This window comes from Parambassis ranga, chromosome 22 (assembly GCF_900634625.1).
Source record: "Parambassis ranga chromosome 22, fParRan2.1, whole genome shotgun sequence".
NCBI classification, from domain to species: Eukaryota; Metazoa; Chordata; class Actinopteri; family Ambassidae; genus Parambassis; species Parambassis ranga.
The window spans coordinates 8,413,947-8,432,986 of record NC_041042.1 but is presented as its reverse complement, the minus strand read 5'-3'; the positions used below and the strand labels follow the sequence as shown (position 1 = coordinate 8,432,986).

The 19,040-nt window shown below is 42.5% G+C and overlaps 1 protein-coding gene across 3 annotated transcripts in view; it reads left to right on the top strand.

Annotated features, from left to right (window-relative positions):
• Nucleotides 1-18,818, top strand: part of ttll5 (tubulin tyrosine ligase-like family, member 5) — a 41,294-nt gene extending 22,476 nt beyond the window's left edge. For 2 of the 3 annotated variants that reach the window (XM_028394686.1, XM_028394685.1), the window contains exons 25-31: nt 25-606; nt 690-877; nt 2,746-2,873; nt 8,788-8,986; nt 11,607-11,797; nt 14,950-15,032; nt 17,546-18,818. In XM_028394686.1, coding sequence (XP_028250487.1) covers nt 25-606; nt 690-877; nt 2,746-2,873; nt 8,788-8,986; nt 11,607-11,797; nt 14,950-15,032; nt 17,546-17,598 — 1,424 coding nt within the window. In that variant the 3' untranslated portion in view covers nt 17,599-18,818. The remainder of the gene's footprint in view (nt 1-24; nt 607-689; nt 878-2,745; nt 2,874-8,787; nt 8,987-11,606; nt 11,798-14,949; nt 15,033-17,545) is intronic. The other variant, XM_028394684.1, reaches the window with a different exon arrangement.
• The last annotated feature ends 222 nt before the right edge of the window (nt 18,819-19,040 follow it).

Here is a 19,040-nt window from a genome sequence, read left to right as displayed (position 1 = left end):
TGGCTTCTTTCCTCCTTTGAACAGCTCTGCCTGTGGCCAAAGAGGATTCCAGTGCTTCAGAATCCTCGCTCTCCACAGGAAAAGTCAGCAGTGACCCAGACATCAAGGCCGCTGAGAGTCAGTCTTCTGTCTGTATGTTGCCTGAAGACCAACAGGCGGAGGTTAGAAATGGTAAAACCCAGCCAGATGTCCAGTCGTCTCAGCACTGCTCCAGCTTTCCTGTCTCCTTAGACTGCACGCACATTCATCTGCAGCACTGCTCTCCTAATCTTGCATCCCTGCCTCTTCACTGTCCGCCACCGCCGCCACCACCTCAGCCGCCATCATATATACAGTCTTTGGCGAAGTCTCACTTCTGCCATCTTGAGGCCCTTTCTGACCCTCCTGCATACACCTCTGCACCTGTGATCACACAACCTCCAAAAGGGGTGGGGACAGTGAGGCCCCCAGGCTCAAAGTCACTGAACACAAGCCAATCAACCCAAGTGCTCAGAAGGATTCAGTCCTTCACCTCATCCACGTCAGGCTCTGGAGCAGCCTCCTCCATCCCAAATGCCACACACATCTACAGCCAGAAGCTCTCTAGACCCACATCTGCAGGCCAAGGTAATCTTTATTGCTCTACATGCTGTTGTATTAAATCAGATTCACTGTTATGTTCTCACCTCTTTTTTGCTTTTCTTCTTCAGTGATCAGGAGGAGCAGTTCCAGTAAGCTCAAGTCAAACTCAGCAGGAGCTTTTAGGGAGCTAAGCGCTTTGTCTGCCCAGGCCCAGTGTAATCAGCAGGCCTTCATCTCAGCCCTGCAGAAGCTGGCAGACAAAAAGGTTGCTCGCCATCATGCCAGCTCCAACCACCTAAACCTGCTGACACAACACGTATGTTTATTATGCTTCATACCCCTATAGAGTCAACAGCTTCAGCTATTTTAAATAAGAAACAGAGTTGAGTTATTAAGCAGCTTATCTGAGTAATGCTTCTTGTAAGGAAGGAGAATGTGGCCCCTCTGCAGTAGTCTCTTACTGTGAGGTCTTTGATATTTCTCTGTGTTGATGCGTAAACCTGGCTCAGACCCCATGCTGATCAGCGGCTTCTAGCTGCTCATTCATTCAGCAGACCTGTTGGAGCCGGAGGGTCTGCTGCCTTGTACTACTCACCTTCATCCTTCAGCCCTCAGCTCGCCTGCAGACTGTGGGCTGGAGCTGGTGTGGGGGTGGGTCTGGAACTGGAGTTTAAGGCTGGCTGGCCTAAACAGTGGTGAGCCGCATCAAGCGTCAGCTCTGTGTGAGGTCTCATTATCAGATGCACCATGGGGGAGTGATTTCTGTTGATACTTAACAAGCAGCCATTTTTTGTGGTAATTGATGCTTATAAATACAGGAATGTGGCAAATTGGCACTAAGCAGGGGAGTGGCAGCTTCGTTGGCTCCATCACCACCTTCTCCTATATTCCCCAGAGGTTTGGCCTTCAGTTTAGGGAGCCCCTCAACCTTTCCTCTCCCCCCCTCCTCCTCTGCTGTCTCACTGGATATGTCAAAGTTTTTTTGTGATGGCACCAGACCACACAGACTGCAGTTTTATGGCTTCCTTTCGACTGTACATTATTCTGTCTATCTGAAAGGTGTTTGCTGTATTTCCTGTGGGTGGTTAATCCTGGGCATGCCAGCAGCTTATTTTTCTAAGTAAAATAGTCCAGTGTTCAGCACTTAAAGGCTCAGAGTACATTTAGGGTTTTTTAGGACTCAGATTTGAGGTCATTAAATCACTTGCTGGACTAAATGGAGGACTTTGTAAACATGAACAACACCCTGTTGCACCACTGACCTCTAAGGTTTAAGTAATTACTCACTCCCATGCTAGCCCACATATACAAAACACAAAACAGAGTAGATCCAGGCACAGTCACCATCAATAAAGTGGATGTGGTCCTGTGCTGTGATGCATGGATATGATAGTGAATCCCCCCAGTGTCTGTGCATATGGATGTTTATGTCCAAGACATTATAAGGTGCTCTTGTAATGCTCAAATATACAAGCCTGTGTGCATGACCTTAGATTAGGGCAAGGGCAGCTACATACACTGGAGATAGTGACTATACCTTATGTGATAAGATTTATTGTAGTAGTTATTTATTCACATTGGTCAAACATCTTACAGACACGTCTACCAGGCTCAACTAGAACTGCAGCTGTATAACAACATGCTGATGCATTTTTTATGTCATACAAGACATGGCAGCTTTACAGTTTTCCCTTTGGACATTTACTGCACAGGAGGAAATAAAGTAAATAAAACACCACAGCAGAATGATTAATTCTACCATTAGATTTTACTGAACATAATTCCCAGGGTAGCAGAGAGCGGTACAGAGGTGCATTCGCTCCAGAAGTGCTGATGTGGTTGTAAACACATAAGGCCTGGCGAGTCATGATAACAGACTCTGTTGAGTATAGATGAGAGGGAGGGGACCACCTGGATTTAGTGCTGAGCAGAGACTAGCTGTACCATGTGCTGTGTGTACATTAGAGCCGCCAGATACACGAGACAGAGGTGGTGGATGTAAGGAAACAGACAATGTTATATTTATTTATCAAATTGTGTTCATCACATCACTAGTAGCTGAGATGTCAGCCTGAAGTAGCCTGACAGTGATTTAGTTGAAGGCTCACATTCTTTTCTGAGATTATATGTATGTAACGTTTGTGTGTACACAGGTTTTTCAAATGTCTTCTTCACTTCCCACAGTTGACAAACCTGAATCTGGCTAACAGGATGCTGAGCAAAGAGAGCTTCACACTGAACCCCAAAACTCTTACAACCCAAGGGCCACTGAGAGTTGTTCACTCTGGGACAGATCTGTTAAGCAGCACTGGGTAAGTCCAAGGAAACACGGTATGCACGTCTAAATGCTTGGTATTTTATCTGTCTGAGCCACTGTGGTGCAGTCAAGCACACAGCTTTAGGTCTGGCAAGAGGAGATCTCACGTGATCTCTCCTTGACTTTGATGTACTGTGAATAATTACTCTTACCACTTTAGTATTCATAATGGTACACTTTGTGGAGTTTTATTGGAATCTGCCAGTAAACAATAAACTGTAGTGACGGACGTCTTACTACAGGAAATGCAACACTTAATCTATAAAGTCTTTTGTTCACAGTTATTTCTCTGGTTCTCCACTTACAGTTAACACACACTGCATCTGCCTGTGCTGCCCTGTAAAAGCTTCAATACTACTTTTGGTCAGGTTTCACCATTGTGCTCACGTGTACTATTTATTTTCCGTCCCCTGAGGCTGCAGACAGAAGAGTGTGTTACAGTCTCAATGGGCTTCACTGCCAAGGTAAACAGCCTGTCCCTCCTCTGACAGACTTTAAGTTGGAGATGCTGTGTTGATGTACGTGCACAAATGTTAGAGTCACAAACTGTGATGAAGCCTGAAGCAAGCGAGTGTTTAACCTCAGGGATTCTGCAATAGTAATTCTTGAGATTGATGTGTGTGAAAGTGTCAGAAAAGCTGTTCAGGTTTCACATCTGATTCACTTTGGCCTGTCCTAGAGATTTTCTGTATAATCAATTTTATACAAGTCTTTAGACACTTAAATTGTGGTAGCCTATTTGGTCACACTCAATCGAATCTAAAAGCCTTTTTTAATGGCCTCTGTCGAATTTTTAGATTGTAGATCGTTAGTCTTTGGAAAAGGATTGCGGAGTGCCAACACTGGTCAGTTCAACTATGTGCCTGGAAATAGGCATTTTGTTCTCCTTTTTAATTGTGCTTTGTGGAGCTAAGTAGCAGTAGAACTGGCTGCTGAGTGCCGGCAGTGTGTGAAGCATGCTGGCAGCTTCACAGATTGCGTCGGAGAGGTTCTACAGGAGGCATTGGTGCAAGGTCAATACTCATGGAGCGTTTGCACCCATTGAAATTCCTCCTTCCTCACTTCTCTTAATCTTAACCCGTCACACTACCCTGAGAAAAGGAGGAAGAATGACAGAAAATGATCACGTGGTTGTGGTGTATGGTATCAGACCAGGATCATAAGCCAACAGACCAGTGAAGGTATAACTCACTGAGGGCAAAGCGTCAATGGCCTCTTCTTTTCTGTTTTTGTTGATATGTGAGTGGCAGTCTCTCAGACAGCTTGGCCCTGATCTTGGACTCTGTTTTTCCAGTCCAGCCCTTCCTTATGTATTGAGCTGTCAGGGAATTCCAGGAATGTCTGGCCTTTTCCCTTTTTAAAATGTTTTTATTTCCACAAACCAAGAAGAGGCTTTTAATAGAATTCATAATTTTACAGATAGCTTCAGTTACTTATTTATACACTGTATGGTGCTGTGGAATCAGTATTTCACTGCTTTAATGGATCATATTTCTTATGCATATCCATATGTTGTACAGTAGCTTTTGTCAAAAAAAAAAAAACATACGATTCATTCGTCTTTCCAGTTGTCACTGCAGTACAAAAAGCTCTTGTCCCTCAGTACTCCCTGCCCTTTGGCTTGCCCTTATTGCAATAAAATGTCTTTAATAAGATATTAGAAAAAAAATTGTTTTGATTTTATTCTGACTCTGTTTCTGAAAACACTGAATTTCCTGAGTCCCCTCCCCCTATGCTTGGGCTGATGGTTTGTGCCAAACATACTGAAACTGTTAAGCGCACTGGCTCTTTAAGGAACCACAGGGGTGAAGTATGATGGGTTTCAAAGCGTAGTACGGCTCTTTGAAGTACTGCTGCCAGGATCTACCAGGTATGCTGCATCAGCACCTCAGTCCAGTCTGCTGACAGCCAGAGGGGCTGTGAAACCATACAGCATGTCTTCATACACCCACTCTTAACTCAGGGATCACTTCCGGTCTTGGACCTCCTGATGCATTTATGATGATTTCCATTCGGTGTACTCGTGAACCGATGTAAGCTGTTTGAAAACACCATAAAAGCAGGCATCAGATATTCAGACTGTACCCTCAAAAGCAGAGACACATTACTTTATATATATATATATATATATATATAGATAGATAGATAGATATATATTCAGCTTAGTAAATGAATAAGTACTTTTAGTACTGCTGTATTTTGAGTTTTTGATGGATGGTTCAAATAGTTCACTATCTGTAATATGTGAAAACATATTGAAGATGCATCTGGCCACACAATAGTATCTCTATTCTCCTCTGTCTGTATGTACAAAGAGCTGCCGATCTATTATCGGCAGTGTAATGTTTACTCCATCTCTGTGAACGGAGAAATACCACAACCCTGCTTATTCTGGGTATTTTTAGTTCAGCTCAATACTTTCTTTGATTGCTGTTTTACTTGGTCGAAGTTTGTAAGGACATACCCTTCCAAAGGATTTTATGTCAGCCCATTTGTTGAACCAACAATCTAACTAATCAGAAAAACTCTGGTGAAAATGTACAAATTCTTTGATGGGGAACATTTGATGGTTTGATGTCCCTCTTTCTTTGAATATAAAAGAAAAAATAGGAGTTTTATTATTATTATTATTATTCACATTGATTGGACCCAGATGTGGTAATAGGAAAGAGAAGAACTCCTTCACACCTTTTACAGCAGTATTCACCACAAAAGTGTGCAGTAGTATTAGGAAAATGGGAGATTCAACTGCCAGTCTTTTTGTATGTAATAATTTTAAACATGTAGAATGGAGCTTGGAGAAATACTTGTGTTTTAATGTATTTCAGCAGTTTAATGTGTGAAATATGGAGTTGCTTCTAAAATGCAGTCAAACAGTATTTTCAGAGGCCAGCTTTTTAAAAAGTAGATTTACTGCTTCCCCTTGTCATACATCTTAATAAAGACCATAGACCAAACTATTAAGTGAAGAATAAAAAAGATTAGTAGAGGAGTAGTTGTGAGTTGTAGCCTCGTTTTTATTAAAAAACATGCATTTTAAATGTTAGACTAATGTACATGTAAACTAGTTTTTATTGCACAGAACAACTTGTGTAAATGTCTCCAGCTCATAATCAGGTTTCTATTATTTATTTTGGGGTATTTACATAACAGTATTTAAATGCAGCTGATAAAATGTATGCATTTTTGGTATGTTCAGTATCTAATTTGCAGGACCTATCAGTGTTTAGGATAACACAGACGTAGAGAATAGACCAACAAACACACAAATCTCAATGTTTAGTCTCTTTTAAAGACATTCACTGGAGAAGAATACAGGACAAATATTTGTATAGGGTTTTACTAGTTTACAGTCTAGTCGTAGAGCCTCCTTTGCTGTCATATTTCGAGTGACTATTTTTGTAGCAAGGCCATTCACACACATTCTCCTTATTTCACCGCTGTACTGGCTATGCTGAGATTGTCATATTTTGTATTGCAAGGACACTTCTGCTCTCTGTCATGTTGTTGCAATAAAACAGGATAAACAAACACTGATTAATGGCTGGAAATACCCTCACGCTCTTGAGGCGGCTGATGTTTACACTGGTCGGGCAGGGCTTTGAGATACTGTGGCATGATGTCATCTCAGACGGTTCATTTTCCCACATTCACGCTGAGTTAGATTGATGCCGCACATGTGCTTAACTTGCACTGCTGTGTTGCTCTACAGTAAGTTATATCAGCATATTAAAGGATGGCGTGCACAGCGGGGAGTAAGCTGACACCCACGAGCAGAAGTCAAGCAGGGAGGGAAGTCCCAGATAGCTGGAGCTCCACACATGTGCCAGTGATGAGAATCTCAGATGCAGAGCTGTTCTTCCATCTCACTTTTTTTTTTTAATTTCATTGGTTGCTGTGTTGGATGGAACTGCTTCCTCCTGGTTTTGAAATTCATGGCGATCTGTATCATTTTTTTGTGTAGTGTTGTGTTGACAAGCCCTGTCTGAAAAGACCACTCCATGGGGTTCTACAGTGACATTGCACTCATGAAAAACATATGCTCTTGACTCGTTTTTAGATTTTAGCTAATAAAATAGTAGCACTGAAGTTCCCTGAGGTCCAGTGTGCATCCTGCAGCCAAGTTAAAGGAAGTCGCTGCTGTAAACAAAAAAACGAGTTCTTGTTCTGTCTTCTGGCATTGTAGGATCTCTGGCCTCGCGGGCTTTATAGACAAGCCTTTGTTTCCACAAGCTAAAAACATTGAATTGGCCTTTGGTCACACCAGTTGTTTTTCTAATATATGTGCTATTATGTGAACTGAGAAATGCATGGGCGGTTAGCATGTTCACATAAGCCTTAGATCCCTTGTGTCTTTGTTTGGCCACACAGGACAGATTTTTTTTTCACTTGAGTAACACAAGATTATTATCCCACAGTGTGCATTGTTGTTCAAGATTAATTGAATTCTAATTTTAGACCTTATCGTACTTTGGTTCTAAAAATATTGTGGCTATTGTGATTTTAAGTCTGCAGTGTTTTCTTTAACTCTAGACAAATGGACAAATGTTATTGCATATAATGGGAGGAATTTCCAAGAACCTTTTTTGTCATTAGGACCCCCAGGGATTCCATTTCTTCAGCTGTGCATGTATCTCTTTCTTTTTTTTTCTCTTTTATATTTTTCCTCTGAGCTCCCAATAGTGCTCTTTATGGCATTATTTTTGGCTGAGGTGGTATATATACAGCAGCACACCAGACTCCACATAGACTCAATTTAAGCATGTCTGAAGGGGAGGCTGGTCACCTCATTGCTTTAGCAGGGACCAAAAAGAAAAAAAAGAGGCTGAAACAGGCTTAAGTCCTAATGACAGATAATCCAGTTACAAACTCGTGGAGCTCGTCAAAAGGTTTGCTTTCCAGGTTGTGGCTTTGTGATGAGAATGGAACGTGAAGCTTGGGGAGCAGTGAGGCAAAGAGGAAAGGTTTTTAGTTCATCCTGTGTTTGCCACAGGCTTGCCCTCTGCTTTGAATCTGATTTGCACACTTTGATTTGAGGCTTCTGTGGGCCCAGCAGCCACTGAGAGGATGCTGTCAGCTGTCTTGTTGTTTTTACTTTTTACCGGTGACGCTGAATTTCAACACGTGGAGAGAAATGGAGGGAGTTAATTAGCTACTGTCACATCTCAGCTTGAGTTGGACGATTAAACAACTAAACAGGAAAAAAAAGGTAGTGACATCTGTACTATTACAGTTGCCTACTCAGCCACTGATACCTGCAACACTTCCATTAAAATGTCAGTACTGCAGCACCATTTCCAGTAAATTAACTACAGTCTGCTAGCTGTCCATTCAGTGTGGGTTTTTTTTGTACACAGCCATGGCTCTGTAAATGTGGAAAAAACTAAATGACTGATCCATATAATAGTGTTAAAGCCAACCAGCAACAGGGGCAAATGGGGATGTGCGAGAGAGGGGGCAGAATGAGCGACAGGAAAATTCATTAGGAGAAGAAGAAGAAGAAGAAGAATAGGGACTGTAAATCTGGCTAATGCTAGCATGCTGAAGGAAAGATGGCAGAGAAACAACCCAAGAGGAAAAGGTCAGATGGATGTAATGGTGGAGAGGCCTCAGAGAGATAAAAGCCCTGAACACAGATTCAGAGCTTGCTCTTTTCCTTTCTAATGTAAAATTATTTGCTGTGTAATACTACCAAGTTTTGCCAATGTCCATGATTTATGGAGGTTGAGTTTTTATCACACAAATTCTGTCCATGTCTTTCCTCCCTTTTCTGTCCTTGTCTACACTGTGCGTCCAAAGTAGGAATAACCCCGGCCAAATGCAGTAAACTACTTGTTCAAAGGTTACATAATTCACAACAGTGATTTTGTTTGTTTAAAATTACTTCTCTCTCATCACTGTTCACTAAGCTGCAGGCCACTGAAGGATGAAGAGGACATTTGGAATGGACAGATGCAGAGTGCCTATAGCCTGGTGACCGGGGTGAGCCCCAAACAGCACTACCAGCCCACCCAGGGAAGCTACCAGCTTCAGTTTGCTATTCAGCAGCTGCAACAGCAGAGACTCAAGTCTCATCAGTTTTTGGACCAGAGCCACTGCAGACATCAGGTTTGTTTCACAGTTATAATTTTTAAAGTGGAAGTCTACTGTGTTAGTCCAACAAGATACATATAAGCCACTGTCATTCTGATGTAAATCTTACAATAGAAAAATGGCTTGTTAGCTTCCTTTGTCAGAAACTGAGCAACGTGTCTGAGAACTGTTAAATTATACCTCAGGAAAACCCTCATATTTGTGTCTGTACAAAATATTCCCTTACCTAAGCCCAGCTGTCCAAAGTAGTGCAAAATACGCCCACATCAAGAAGAGGGCTTTTATGTTAGCATTTACAGAGCTATTCTGAGAATCTCCTTCCAAACCGCTTAACAAAATGATGTTTGGTGGGAAGATCTTCCTCAACAGAAGCTCATTCCTGGAGAGCCAAACATGACTGACTCCTCACCCTTAGATTACATTGTTTGGCTGAGTGACTCGGCTAGGTTTATATTGGAAGGTGAGTAATCAAGGAATGCTGCCTATGAGGGCACTAGAGAAGCCCCGGTACAGATTCCTTTACGAGTTCATATCTGAACTGAGCTCCATTTATGTTCCCATTACAACACTAATAAAATTTTGGGATATGATTTTCTCAGCAGCAGCGCTGTAGCGACAAAAAACCTTTTAGTCATGGCTGAGTAGCCGTGACAGATGTGATTTGGCTGTTTTTACAAGGAGATTAGAAAGGTAAAAAGGTCCCGGTCATTTTGCACAGTATAATTTTAATGTTTAGAGAAAAAAGATAGGCCCTCCGTCTTTCTGTACAGTTTCTTTGAAAGAGAATCTCAACAGGAAGCGTGTATTTATTCACTTTCCAGTGGATTTTGTAGAGTCAATCTATGGATGGAGAGAACGGAGACAGGAGAGTGCCATGGGACGGCTTACAGGCTGGAATGATTGGATGCACCCGCTTTTTCCGATCTGTCCTGAGTAATGCAGTTGCTCTCACGTCATTGTTTTTTTCATCATCTTGGTTGGGCCTTAATTAATGCAATTGAGGTGATATTTCTCTTGGCTTGGTCTGGTAGCCTTACGCAAGCCACTTTATGAAAGTGATCCCTTTGCCTTTCTCTGTGCCGTTTATCGTCTTTTTTTAGTCAACACACATATTTTTCTTATTTCTGACATATTAGAGGCAGAAACATCACTTACTATCTGAAATGCGTTGTGGCACTAAGGACTGCATGTGTAGAGTACACTCGTATACACACATCATCAAGAGAGATCCGTGCTGATGTTCACCCTCGTACGCTTAGGTCATAGAAAGACTGACTTTGGATACGGTTGTCTCACCACCTAGTCAGACTTCCTCCTTTAAATCCCGGCCATCCCACAGGGGTCCTTCTGCCAGGCTCTTCTGGCAACGTGTGCTTAGCTATTAGAGCCAAACTTTCTTTGCTGGTCATGCACCTATTGGTCCAGGAAATAGTCACTGAGTTGTGACTTGACGTCTATAAGGAGCGAGGTATTGGAGCGATCTTTTTGATGCAGTCCCTGATAGAACGTTTTCCATTTTTCTTGACCTGATGGTCAAATTATTAATGATTTTTTTATCATTTAAAGGCACAATAGCAGTAGTAGTTGACTCAATAACAGTGTCTTCATATACAAATGTTTACTTCTGTGAGAGCAAAAAAGACAGGGGTCTGTTCCGGCACTCCAATCCACGTTCCAGTTACTGGGTGCAGACTGCACGGCTCCTCCACAGGCTTGGCTCCGGGCCACCTGGCAGTGAAAGAAAGGTGCCCTTCCTGGCCCCGCTCAAACTGAATTGCGGCCATAGGCCTTGCAACCTGGAAACTCAGCTTCTCATTTATCAACACAGAAATTACATCAGATATTCCCTGTCACCCTGTCGGGCCCTTTGAACAGCTATACTGTGAGGCTGGAAAACCATTAGCTTGTTAGATAGCCTTATAAAGCTGCAGAGAAAAATAGCATGGACATGACATGTGGAAAGAATGTATGTGAGCATTCCCCACCACTGCAAGGACAGAGTGAAATGTGGCTCTAAAATATTATGTCAGTAAGACAACAGTATTTTCCCCCCTTCCCAAGCCTTTGAAGAGATCTTGTATAAACAAATAAATAATGTGAAGAATTTGCTTTTCAGGGCAGCCAACTGCAGAAAAATGTTGAGCTTGTTTTGATACTGGATGGCATTTCATTAATATCTGCACTAATTCATGTCAAGCTCTCTGATATTTCACCTTAATGACCAGAGGCCACATTTTTTCCATGACTAACCCATTCCAAATATGATCACACCTCCTTAGTCCTTTTTGGACAGAGGTTTGCCAGTCCACAACCAGTAGAGTATATTGCAATTGACAAGCCCTGCTTTTATATAAGTATATATAATACACACTAATACACAGTGAAGTTCTGGATCTGACCAAATAAAGGTCCAGGCTAGATGGCAATAAACCTAACACACTGGACCTTCAAGATATTTTATTCCAGGTTAGCTGATGCACAAAAAATCAGAATGAATTTGTGCTGTGCTCAGTTTATTTCCTAAAAAAGTATGTTTCATGTTATGCATATATATATGGTTAAAGTGTCATGTGTTTGATTGTTTTTGTAGCTTGATATTGCCCATAAGTAACAGCTGTCTCTCTTTGTTTCTTAGGCTCAATATCCAGAGCAGACAACACACATCCAGGCTCCCACAAAATCATCCAGCTGCCCTCCATCCAGCTTTCATGTTCAGCCCACTCACAGCCACATCCAGACCTGTGTTAGCCCTGCTCTCGCTCCGAAGCCACCCAGCAGCGCCCGAGAGACACAGATCAGGAAAACAACAACAAAGCGCCTCATCAAGTAAGACCAAAGAATCAGTGTTTAAATCAGTCTATTTACACTTTCAGTGCAGTGGGGTAGCATTCATTGGCCCTCTCTTGAGGAGTGGGAAAGGGTTCATGGGATCGGTGAGTTCAAGAGGACACGGCTAATGCTAATGAGAGTTAGAATATGTGTGTAGAAGAGTGCTCCCAGTCTTTTGGCTGCAGGGTATATCTGCCTGTTCAGTAAACAACCTCATCACAGGCCTGATTTCTGCCTGAACCGTAAACAGAGCGTGGTTCAGTGGAAGGGCCTGGACTCTGTGCGCCGTTTAAATCCTGTTTGGTTTGGAGATAAGCTGAAGAGTACAGAAGGAAAAATAAAAGGAAAGGGGTGAAACTGAGCTGAACTGCCAGCTATTTCCCTCACTTATTTTATGACTTTATTACGGCAACATCTGGCCAAATTACACAACAACAGCCAACCTTTGTGATCGGGGCTGATTGTTTGTTTAACGCACGCCATTGCAGCGGTGAAGGGCTCTTCACACTTGTTTAATGGTTAAGAGGAGAGGATGCAACTGGACTGGAACGTGGGCTGTTTATATAGTGTCCGAATTAAGCCCTAAGACAACGTGATTTATCCAAAAAATCTGAGAGACCATTTCTCTGTGACTCATTCATTCTTTTCAGCTGTGTAGCCCCCGCTGACACTGCACTTCGCAAAGCCCTTACTCTGCTGACGTGTTACATTCAGTCATCTTTCTTGACTGGACAAACTGTACCTGGCAAGGAAAGAGTTAAGAGGGCAGGGATGCAGCGCAGGCCGGGGTTGTATAGAATAGGTTAGGGCAGCTGGGTAGGTGCTGTGTTTGCTCCTGTGTGTGTGTCTTCCTGGCAGTTACCATGTTTACCCTCTGCATGTGGAATTCCAGAGCCCCCTCACACTCTCCTCTGTCCTGCATTTTTGTGGTTGACCAGTGTGACAGGGGAGAGTGTGGGAAAAACGGAAGCTTCAAGACCAAAAATGCGCTGATGGAAACAATGAAAAGAAAGAATAAAGAGAGAGGGGAAAGAAAGAATGACAGAGAAAAGTAAACTCTATCCAGGAGAAAGGAGATGATTGTTTGCAGAAAATGGAAAGATAATAAGTTGCTTCCCTTTATTTCCAGTGCTCATTTTAGGGGCAACCCAATACCTCTGTTATTGAGGCACATCTGAAATGCATCCCAGTATAGACCTAAGCCCCTCCAACTTATAATAGAATCACTGTGCTGGGTGTGTTCAAACAGTTCAAGGTTATCCAGCCATTCAAACACCTTTCTCTACTCAGCTAAAAAACTGTTGCTTGATACAAATATACTAGCACTGTCATTTCTTTAAGTCATACACAGCTTATTATTATAAGTTGTTAGCTGGATCTGTTTATTAGAATGAAATTAGGTTTTTGTTGTTTTCTTGTAAATTTCTGTTGATGCAGCCAATTGATTTCCTGTCTGGAGAAAAGACAAAATCCCTCAAGAGTGCTGTCCAGTCTGAAAGTGTTGACTCTTGTCCAGTGACCAGTCAGCATTTACTTTTAATTAAAAGCAGAGTGGACATTGGCAAACCCTCTTAGTGACAGTTTTGAGCACACGCTGAACTTGCTTGAAGCAAATGTGCAGCATGTTGGTATCATACTTAGCAGGGCAGGGCTCTTTCTGCTCTATCAACATACCACAACTGCCAGCTTGAGGTGCTGCAACAACTCAAAGTGGTATGACTTCAGTGAAGGCTTTGAAAGGAGCAATTTGTAACACAAATAAATGAGCCTGTTTGGTATTTTGTTTGCGAGGTTTGGGTAGTCGCAGCTGTAACTACGGAAACCCGGGCTGTCGTGTGGCATTACTAATAGGGTGACAATTACAGCGGCCCCATTAATGTCAGCCTCACTGCTGCTTTCACTCCCTATTAATCAGCCACAACAGTAGTTATTTTCACAGGATACTGTATACACACAGAAGCTGCCAAACGTGTGTTTATGGTTAAACTTTATCCCCTTTGGTCACTTGGAGCGACATTAAGACAATCTAACTACCTGAGTGCACACAAAGTAAGGCTGCACATCACTTTTGTTTACATAAGAACTTCAGCTCTGTGTGCACAGTGTGAAATTTTCAACTTTGGGCTTATGTATCATCCGCACATACTGCTGAGTTCAGAATCAGTTCTCACCTGTGGTGCTTCTGGCTGCTGCCTGACGCTTGGAGTGACAGAGTGAGAGACTGTTGACAAAGAAAGTGATGTGAAGGACCCAGAGGTCAAGTTTTTTTCTCCCCCCCCCCTCTCAATATGAAAGCGGTTGCTTCCTGTGGAGGTATGCCATGCTTAAAGTGGGCCAGTTCTATTTGTGGTTGTGTAATGGTATGAAAGAACAACTGTGCAGCCCCTTACAAGGAGGCAGTGTGTACCCTCATTACCTTATTAATGCTCCTTTGGCAAGCTGCTGTTCTGGGGCAAGAGGTTAATGCCAGCTAAGCTTTATTTATTGTTCCCCCTAAAAAAATGCTTAACAGATTTAATGTATAGGGTTACAGACGTGTCTGCTCTTGCTCCGTGCTTCAGTAGTTCTTATAATGGTTTTTCTGTGAAAACACTGTGTTTGCTGTTTGATTATGAGAAAAGGCCTGTGTAATTCCTTGTCTATGATCTTCACACTAATGTATGAAGCCCTGTAAGGTAAATCTACTACTGTATTCAACCCATACTGTACCTGTCTGTTCCTTTTTCTGTCTGCAGCCTGTAGCCAACACCATAATCACCACAACAATCACGCCAGTGTGACAATCGCATCACCCAGGACAAGGAGCAGGAATTTCTCCCCTTCTTGTCACAATAGCTCTTAAGAGGCTCTCAGTAAACACTTAGCCTCACGAGCCTCCACTGGCTGCACAAAAAGAAAAAAAGCTATTTGAAAATGACTCCGTTTTTCTCCTGTCAGAAGACAGCTCCTAAGGCATACACAAATGCATGCAGCCAAAAACAATTGTTATCTATTAAATCTGATGTTTTGAAAGACCTCTGTGAGGTTTCCCACTGCTCGTATGATGACGGTGGAGCTGAGCGTAGTCATTTAAATACAGTTTGTCTCTGCATGATCCCCTTGTGGAATGATCATTGTCTGTGTTCACTTATCCTGTGTCTGATTAACAGGCAGACGTCCTCAGAGAGTTCAGCCAGTGGAACCTTGTCCAGCGGCAAGCAGGTGGTTTATGAGGCCATCTGCGGTAAAACAGGTGGGTGTGATGCTGCAGTGCTATATATGCTCTGTGCTGTGCTGTAGTCCTCAGGCAAAGGGGGTTGGGGGGGTGTATTCCAGCATCACTGATTACAGCCAGGCATAGTGGACATTCCCCATGGAGGACTGATAAACACCACTGGATATTTTTACCCATCCCCTGCTTGCTGAGCGAGTGTGAAAGATGTGTAAATATAATTTGCACAAGATAAAATTAACAGCATGGTCATAATAGTAAAGACTGCAGCTCTGGTAGAGACAATACTTTGGACCAGGTGGTTTGTTACACAGAACCATCTGTTTGTGGAATCTACTTGGGAAAAGTATGTGGCAGGTGAACTTTCAGTCTATCAGTGTCAATTCAACTAATCAGATGAACCATAACACAAGTAGCTCAGTATCAATACTCACCTAGTGTGATGTGGATAGATTGTTGTCACACTAAAAACACACCATGCTGATTGGTCCTCACCTCAGAGTTCGCCAGCCATAAGCCTGAATTCGTTTGTGTCATCTGCCTTACAATGTAATGAGGCGGGAACAGTTTGAGCATTCCCATCTGCTGGCCTTTACCATGCAGTGATAATTGCTATCCACCCTTGTGCTGCACTTAAGAAATCACATCCCCTACTACAGAATAACAAATGCAGCTCAGACTCTGTGGATTCATGCACTCCCATTGGCCCTGTCACCCTTTCTCATTTCCTGAGTAACTCTGATATTAAGCAACTCATGCCTGATCACAGGCTTTTTCCAGAGGCCTGCTACACATTAGCATTAGCAAATCATTATACTGTTCCTCGCATGATATCAATACAGTAGCCATGCACTGAGCTGTCAAATCCCTGCACAAACTCACGTACGTACACACACACTCTTGAAATTGTGTGTCTAAGACTAGAGATTTATTTTCACCCCCCCCCCCCCCCTCCCTGAACTATGAAAGCTGGCTTAGGTTAACAAACATCTTATAAACTCATCAATTACTGTAACTGGATCCTTTGGGAGCAGCTTCTGAATTTCATGAATGCATTTTTTCCGTCGTTCATGGTGCACAGGGTAAGGGGGACATGCCTCACTCTCAAAAGTAAAAGTACATATATTCACCCCTAAAGCCAGTTAGCAGGGCAGGTTTATGCGCACTGAGAATGGGACTGCTGGGGAGCTGAACAGAGATTCTGTGTGGTGTTTTGGTGTAGGGGGAGTGTGTTATTGGAAGGGGCACCGCCTTTGTGAAGCTTAGAAGTGCATCAGGTCTTTCTGCCTGCCCAGTGTACCTTTGTAGGGAGATGACTGAGCTGCCCTGATCGACTCTGACAGGCAGTTAGAGCGAGTCCAGATGGAGAGCATTCTCTATGATCAGCTGTCAACCATCATTAATCACACTCTCCTTTATCTCTCTCTTGTGCGCATTCTTAATCTCTTCCTCTCTTTGCTCATACAACTCTGCCTTTATCCTCTGAAAACCTTTCCTGCTCACTCACCCTGTCCCGCCCCCTTCCTTTCCGTACTTCTTGTATGTTGATTTTTGACATGACATGAGGGCCCACCAAAGCTTACAAAACTTGATTATATCGGGCGCGTGTGTTTTACAGTGCTTCCCTTGAAGTTTCCTTGATGTTTTCAGGGCTCCACAGCCGGTGACTGTGAGGAGATTTATTGCCAGAGTTTGAGAAGGAAATGAATGCTGCACTTGTGCCATTTTAATGGTAGTCTGATCATGTCAGGACAGATAGCTTAGGCCTCTCTCTATCAAAATAAGACTGTGTGGTGCCTTGTTGGGAAAGGAAGTAAGTAATTGGCTGACATTGCCTTTTCAGCTGTATTATGTAAGTTACTGGATGCTTAAGTATTCACTGACTCTCTCAGATTAAACAATGCATTTAAATAAGTATTTTATTAGTAGATGGAAGGAGGTAGAGGGAAAACTACTATGCATGATGCATGATTTCCATTGTATCTGCGGAGTACTGTATTTCAATTAGAAAGTGTTTAATAATGACAAGTTATTTTCTTGCTGCTCTTTGTTATTTCAGTGTCATTTGGATAGGGAAGTGTAAGAGAGAATATTGTCCCTTTATCTCACTTTTGCTGAGCTGGAGGAAGGCACTTCCAGTGGTCATGTCATCAGATTGGAAGTCAGGGAGATGTTTTTCGTTTTCCAGCTCAGTCAGGCCCCAGAGTGTAAAAGAGCACCAAAACAAACAGTGCGCAGAGAGGGAATGAAAGGGAATACTGTTTGGGAGCACAAACACGGCAGCCCTAACTGTACATGGAATGCCTTTTTCTACTGGATACCTGGCTGGAGGCCAAGGCGATAGCATGAGGGGTAAGGAGAGCTGAATGTGAAGGAACAATCAGACAAAAGACAAACAACTGTGCTGACTGGGCTGATCAGCTGGCCATTTACCACCGTGACCATGAATATTTAAAGAGACCAAAAGGAAAAAAATACTTTCTACATTTCACTGCTTTGCTTTGAATATAATCTCTTTGGTTTGCTCTTTCCAGGTCTTTCTGTGTACCGCCAGCTCTTCCAGGGCCAGGAGCCCTCTCATAGATGACATGAAGGCGACCAGAGGCACATCATGCCACTCTGCAGGCCTGACAGGTGTCTCTGCATGTAACCACATCTCACAGTAGAAGTATATTTTTGGAAAGGACAACAGATAGAAGTATGCCAAACACTGAACAGGGTCCTATTAATTTCTCTGTGATCCAGCTTCAGACATGCAAAAGGATAGGCTGCAAGGCCAGGAATGCCCAGCTTTGACGCAGGTTGGGATTTTGTTGCGTAGCTCTGCCCTCTCCCCTCCCTTTATTGCCCTTGGCTACTAACAGTCTATATCCCAGCACTTTGCCACCCTCATTCTCTCCATGCTGCTAATGCCACAGGAAGATTTCAGTGACAGATAGCCTTCAGCAGATGGCTCTTGAAGCCCCTTTGGTATTTTAACTACAGGATTCAGTGTTTGATTCTTTGCTCAGGCAGTGGCATGTGCACTTCTGGCCCTGTATACACATATTTCCCTCCTAAAATGAGACATGAGATGAGATTTGGTAACAAGAGACTTTTGATGAGTTTTTGATGTGTATTGTTAAAGCTGCCTGCACAGCTTCTCATCTTACTGTCGTGAAGGGTGCACACGCAGAGACCATCCTTTCATGTGTGGCTTACAGCATTAAGACACTCCTGACTCCCACTCTTTTGGAGCCAGACAGCTGCCAAATTTGATTCTCTGCCCATTACCTAAGCATGTCTTAAAAGACATCAGACCCTTTGCTTATGGGCCTGATGAGGAAATTATTATTATTAGAGCTTAAAAATGATTGGTTGTTGCCTTGTTTCCAATTTACAAGAATGGCGTAACACTGTCAGGGATGTTTGTGTCCGTTGGCTTGTGATTATTACTGTTGAGGTGTTGTTATTGTTATTCTTGGATGGACCAAATTTAATATTGATATTTTAACAAGTAAATCATTGTAATTGCATCAGTATTTATTTGCTGTTCATTGTCCACTAAACGGTCTATTGGACCACCTTTGTAGCTCAAAGAAAAAAAGAAGACTTATGGTTATGCAGTTATATAATGAAGGCTAATGCTGCACCAGCAGACCCATATCCTCATGGATATTCTGTTGTTTGGGACCATATCGTGAGTTTTCTCAGGGTGTAATAGTAATATCCGTGTTTATCGTTAGTAGACTTAACATATATATATATATATATATATATATATATATATATATATATATATGAAAACTGAATACTTGAACTTTGTGCATGATTTTCTCTACACTGATGATCATCAGCAGCGAGATTTTGCACAGATTGTCGTTTTCAATGCAGTAAAACATTGACTCTTAATATAACTGAGGTGACATGTTTTTGTAACGCGTGATTCCATGTCAGTGCATGATGTATTACATGACTCCTAGAATTCAAATCAGTGTGCATAATCTACTGTGGTGATACAAGTTTGTTTACAGTGCAGTCGTTTGTTTT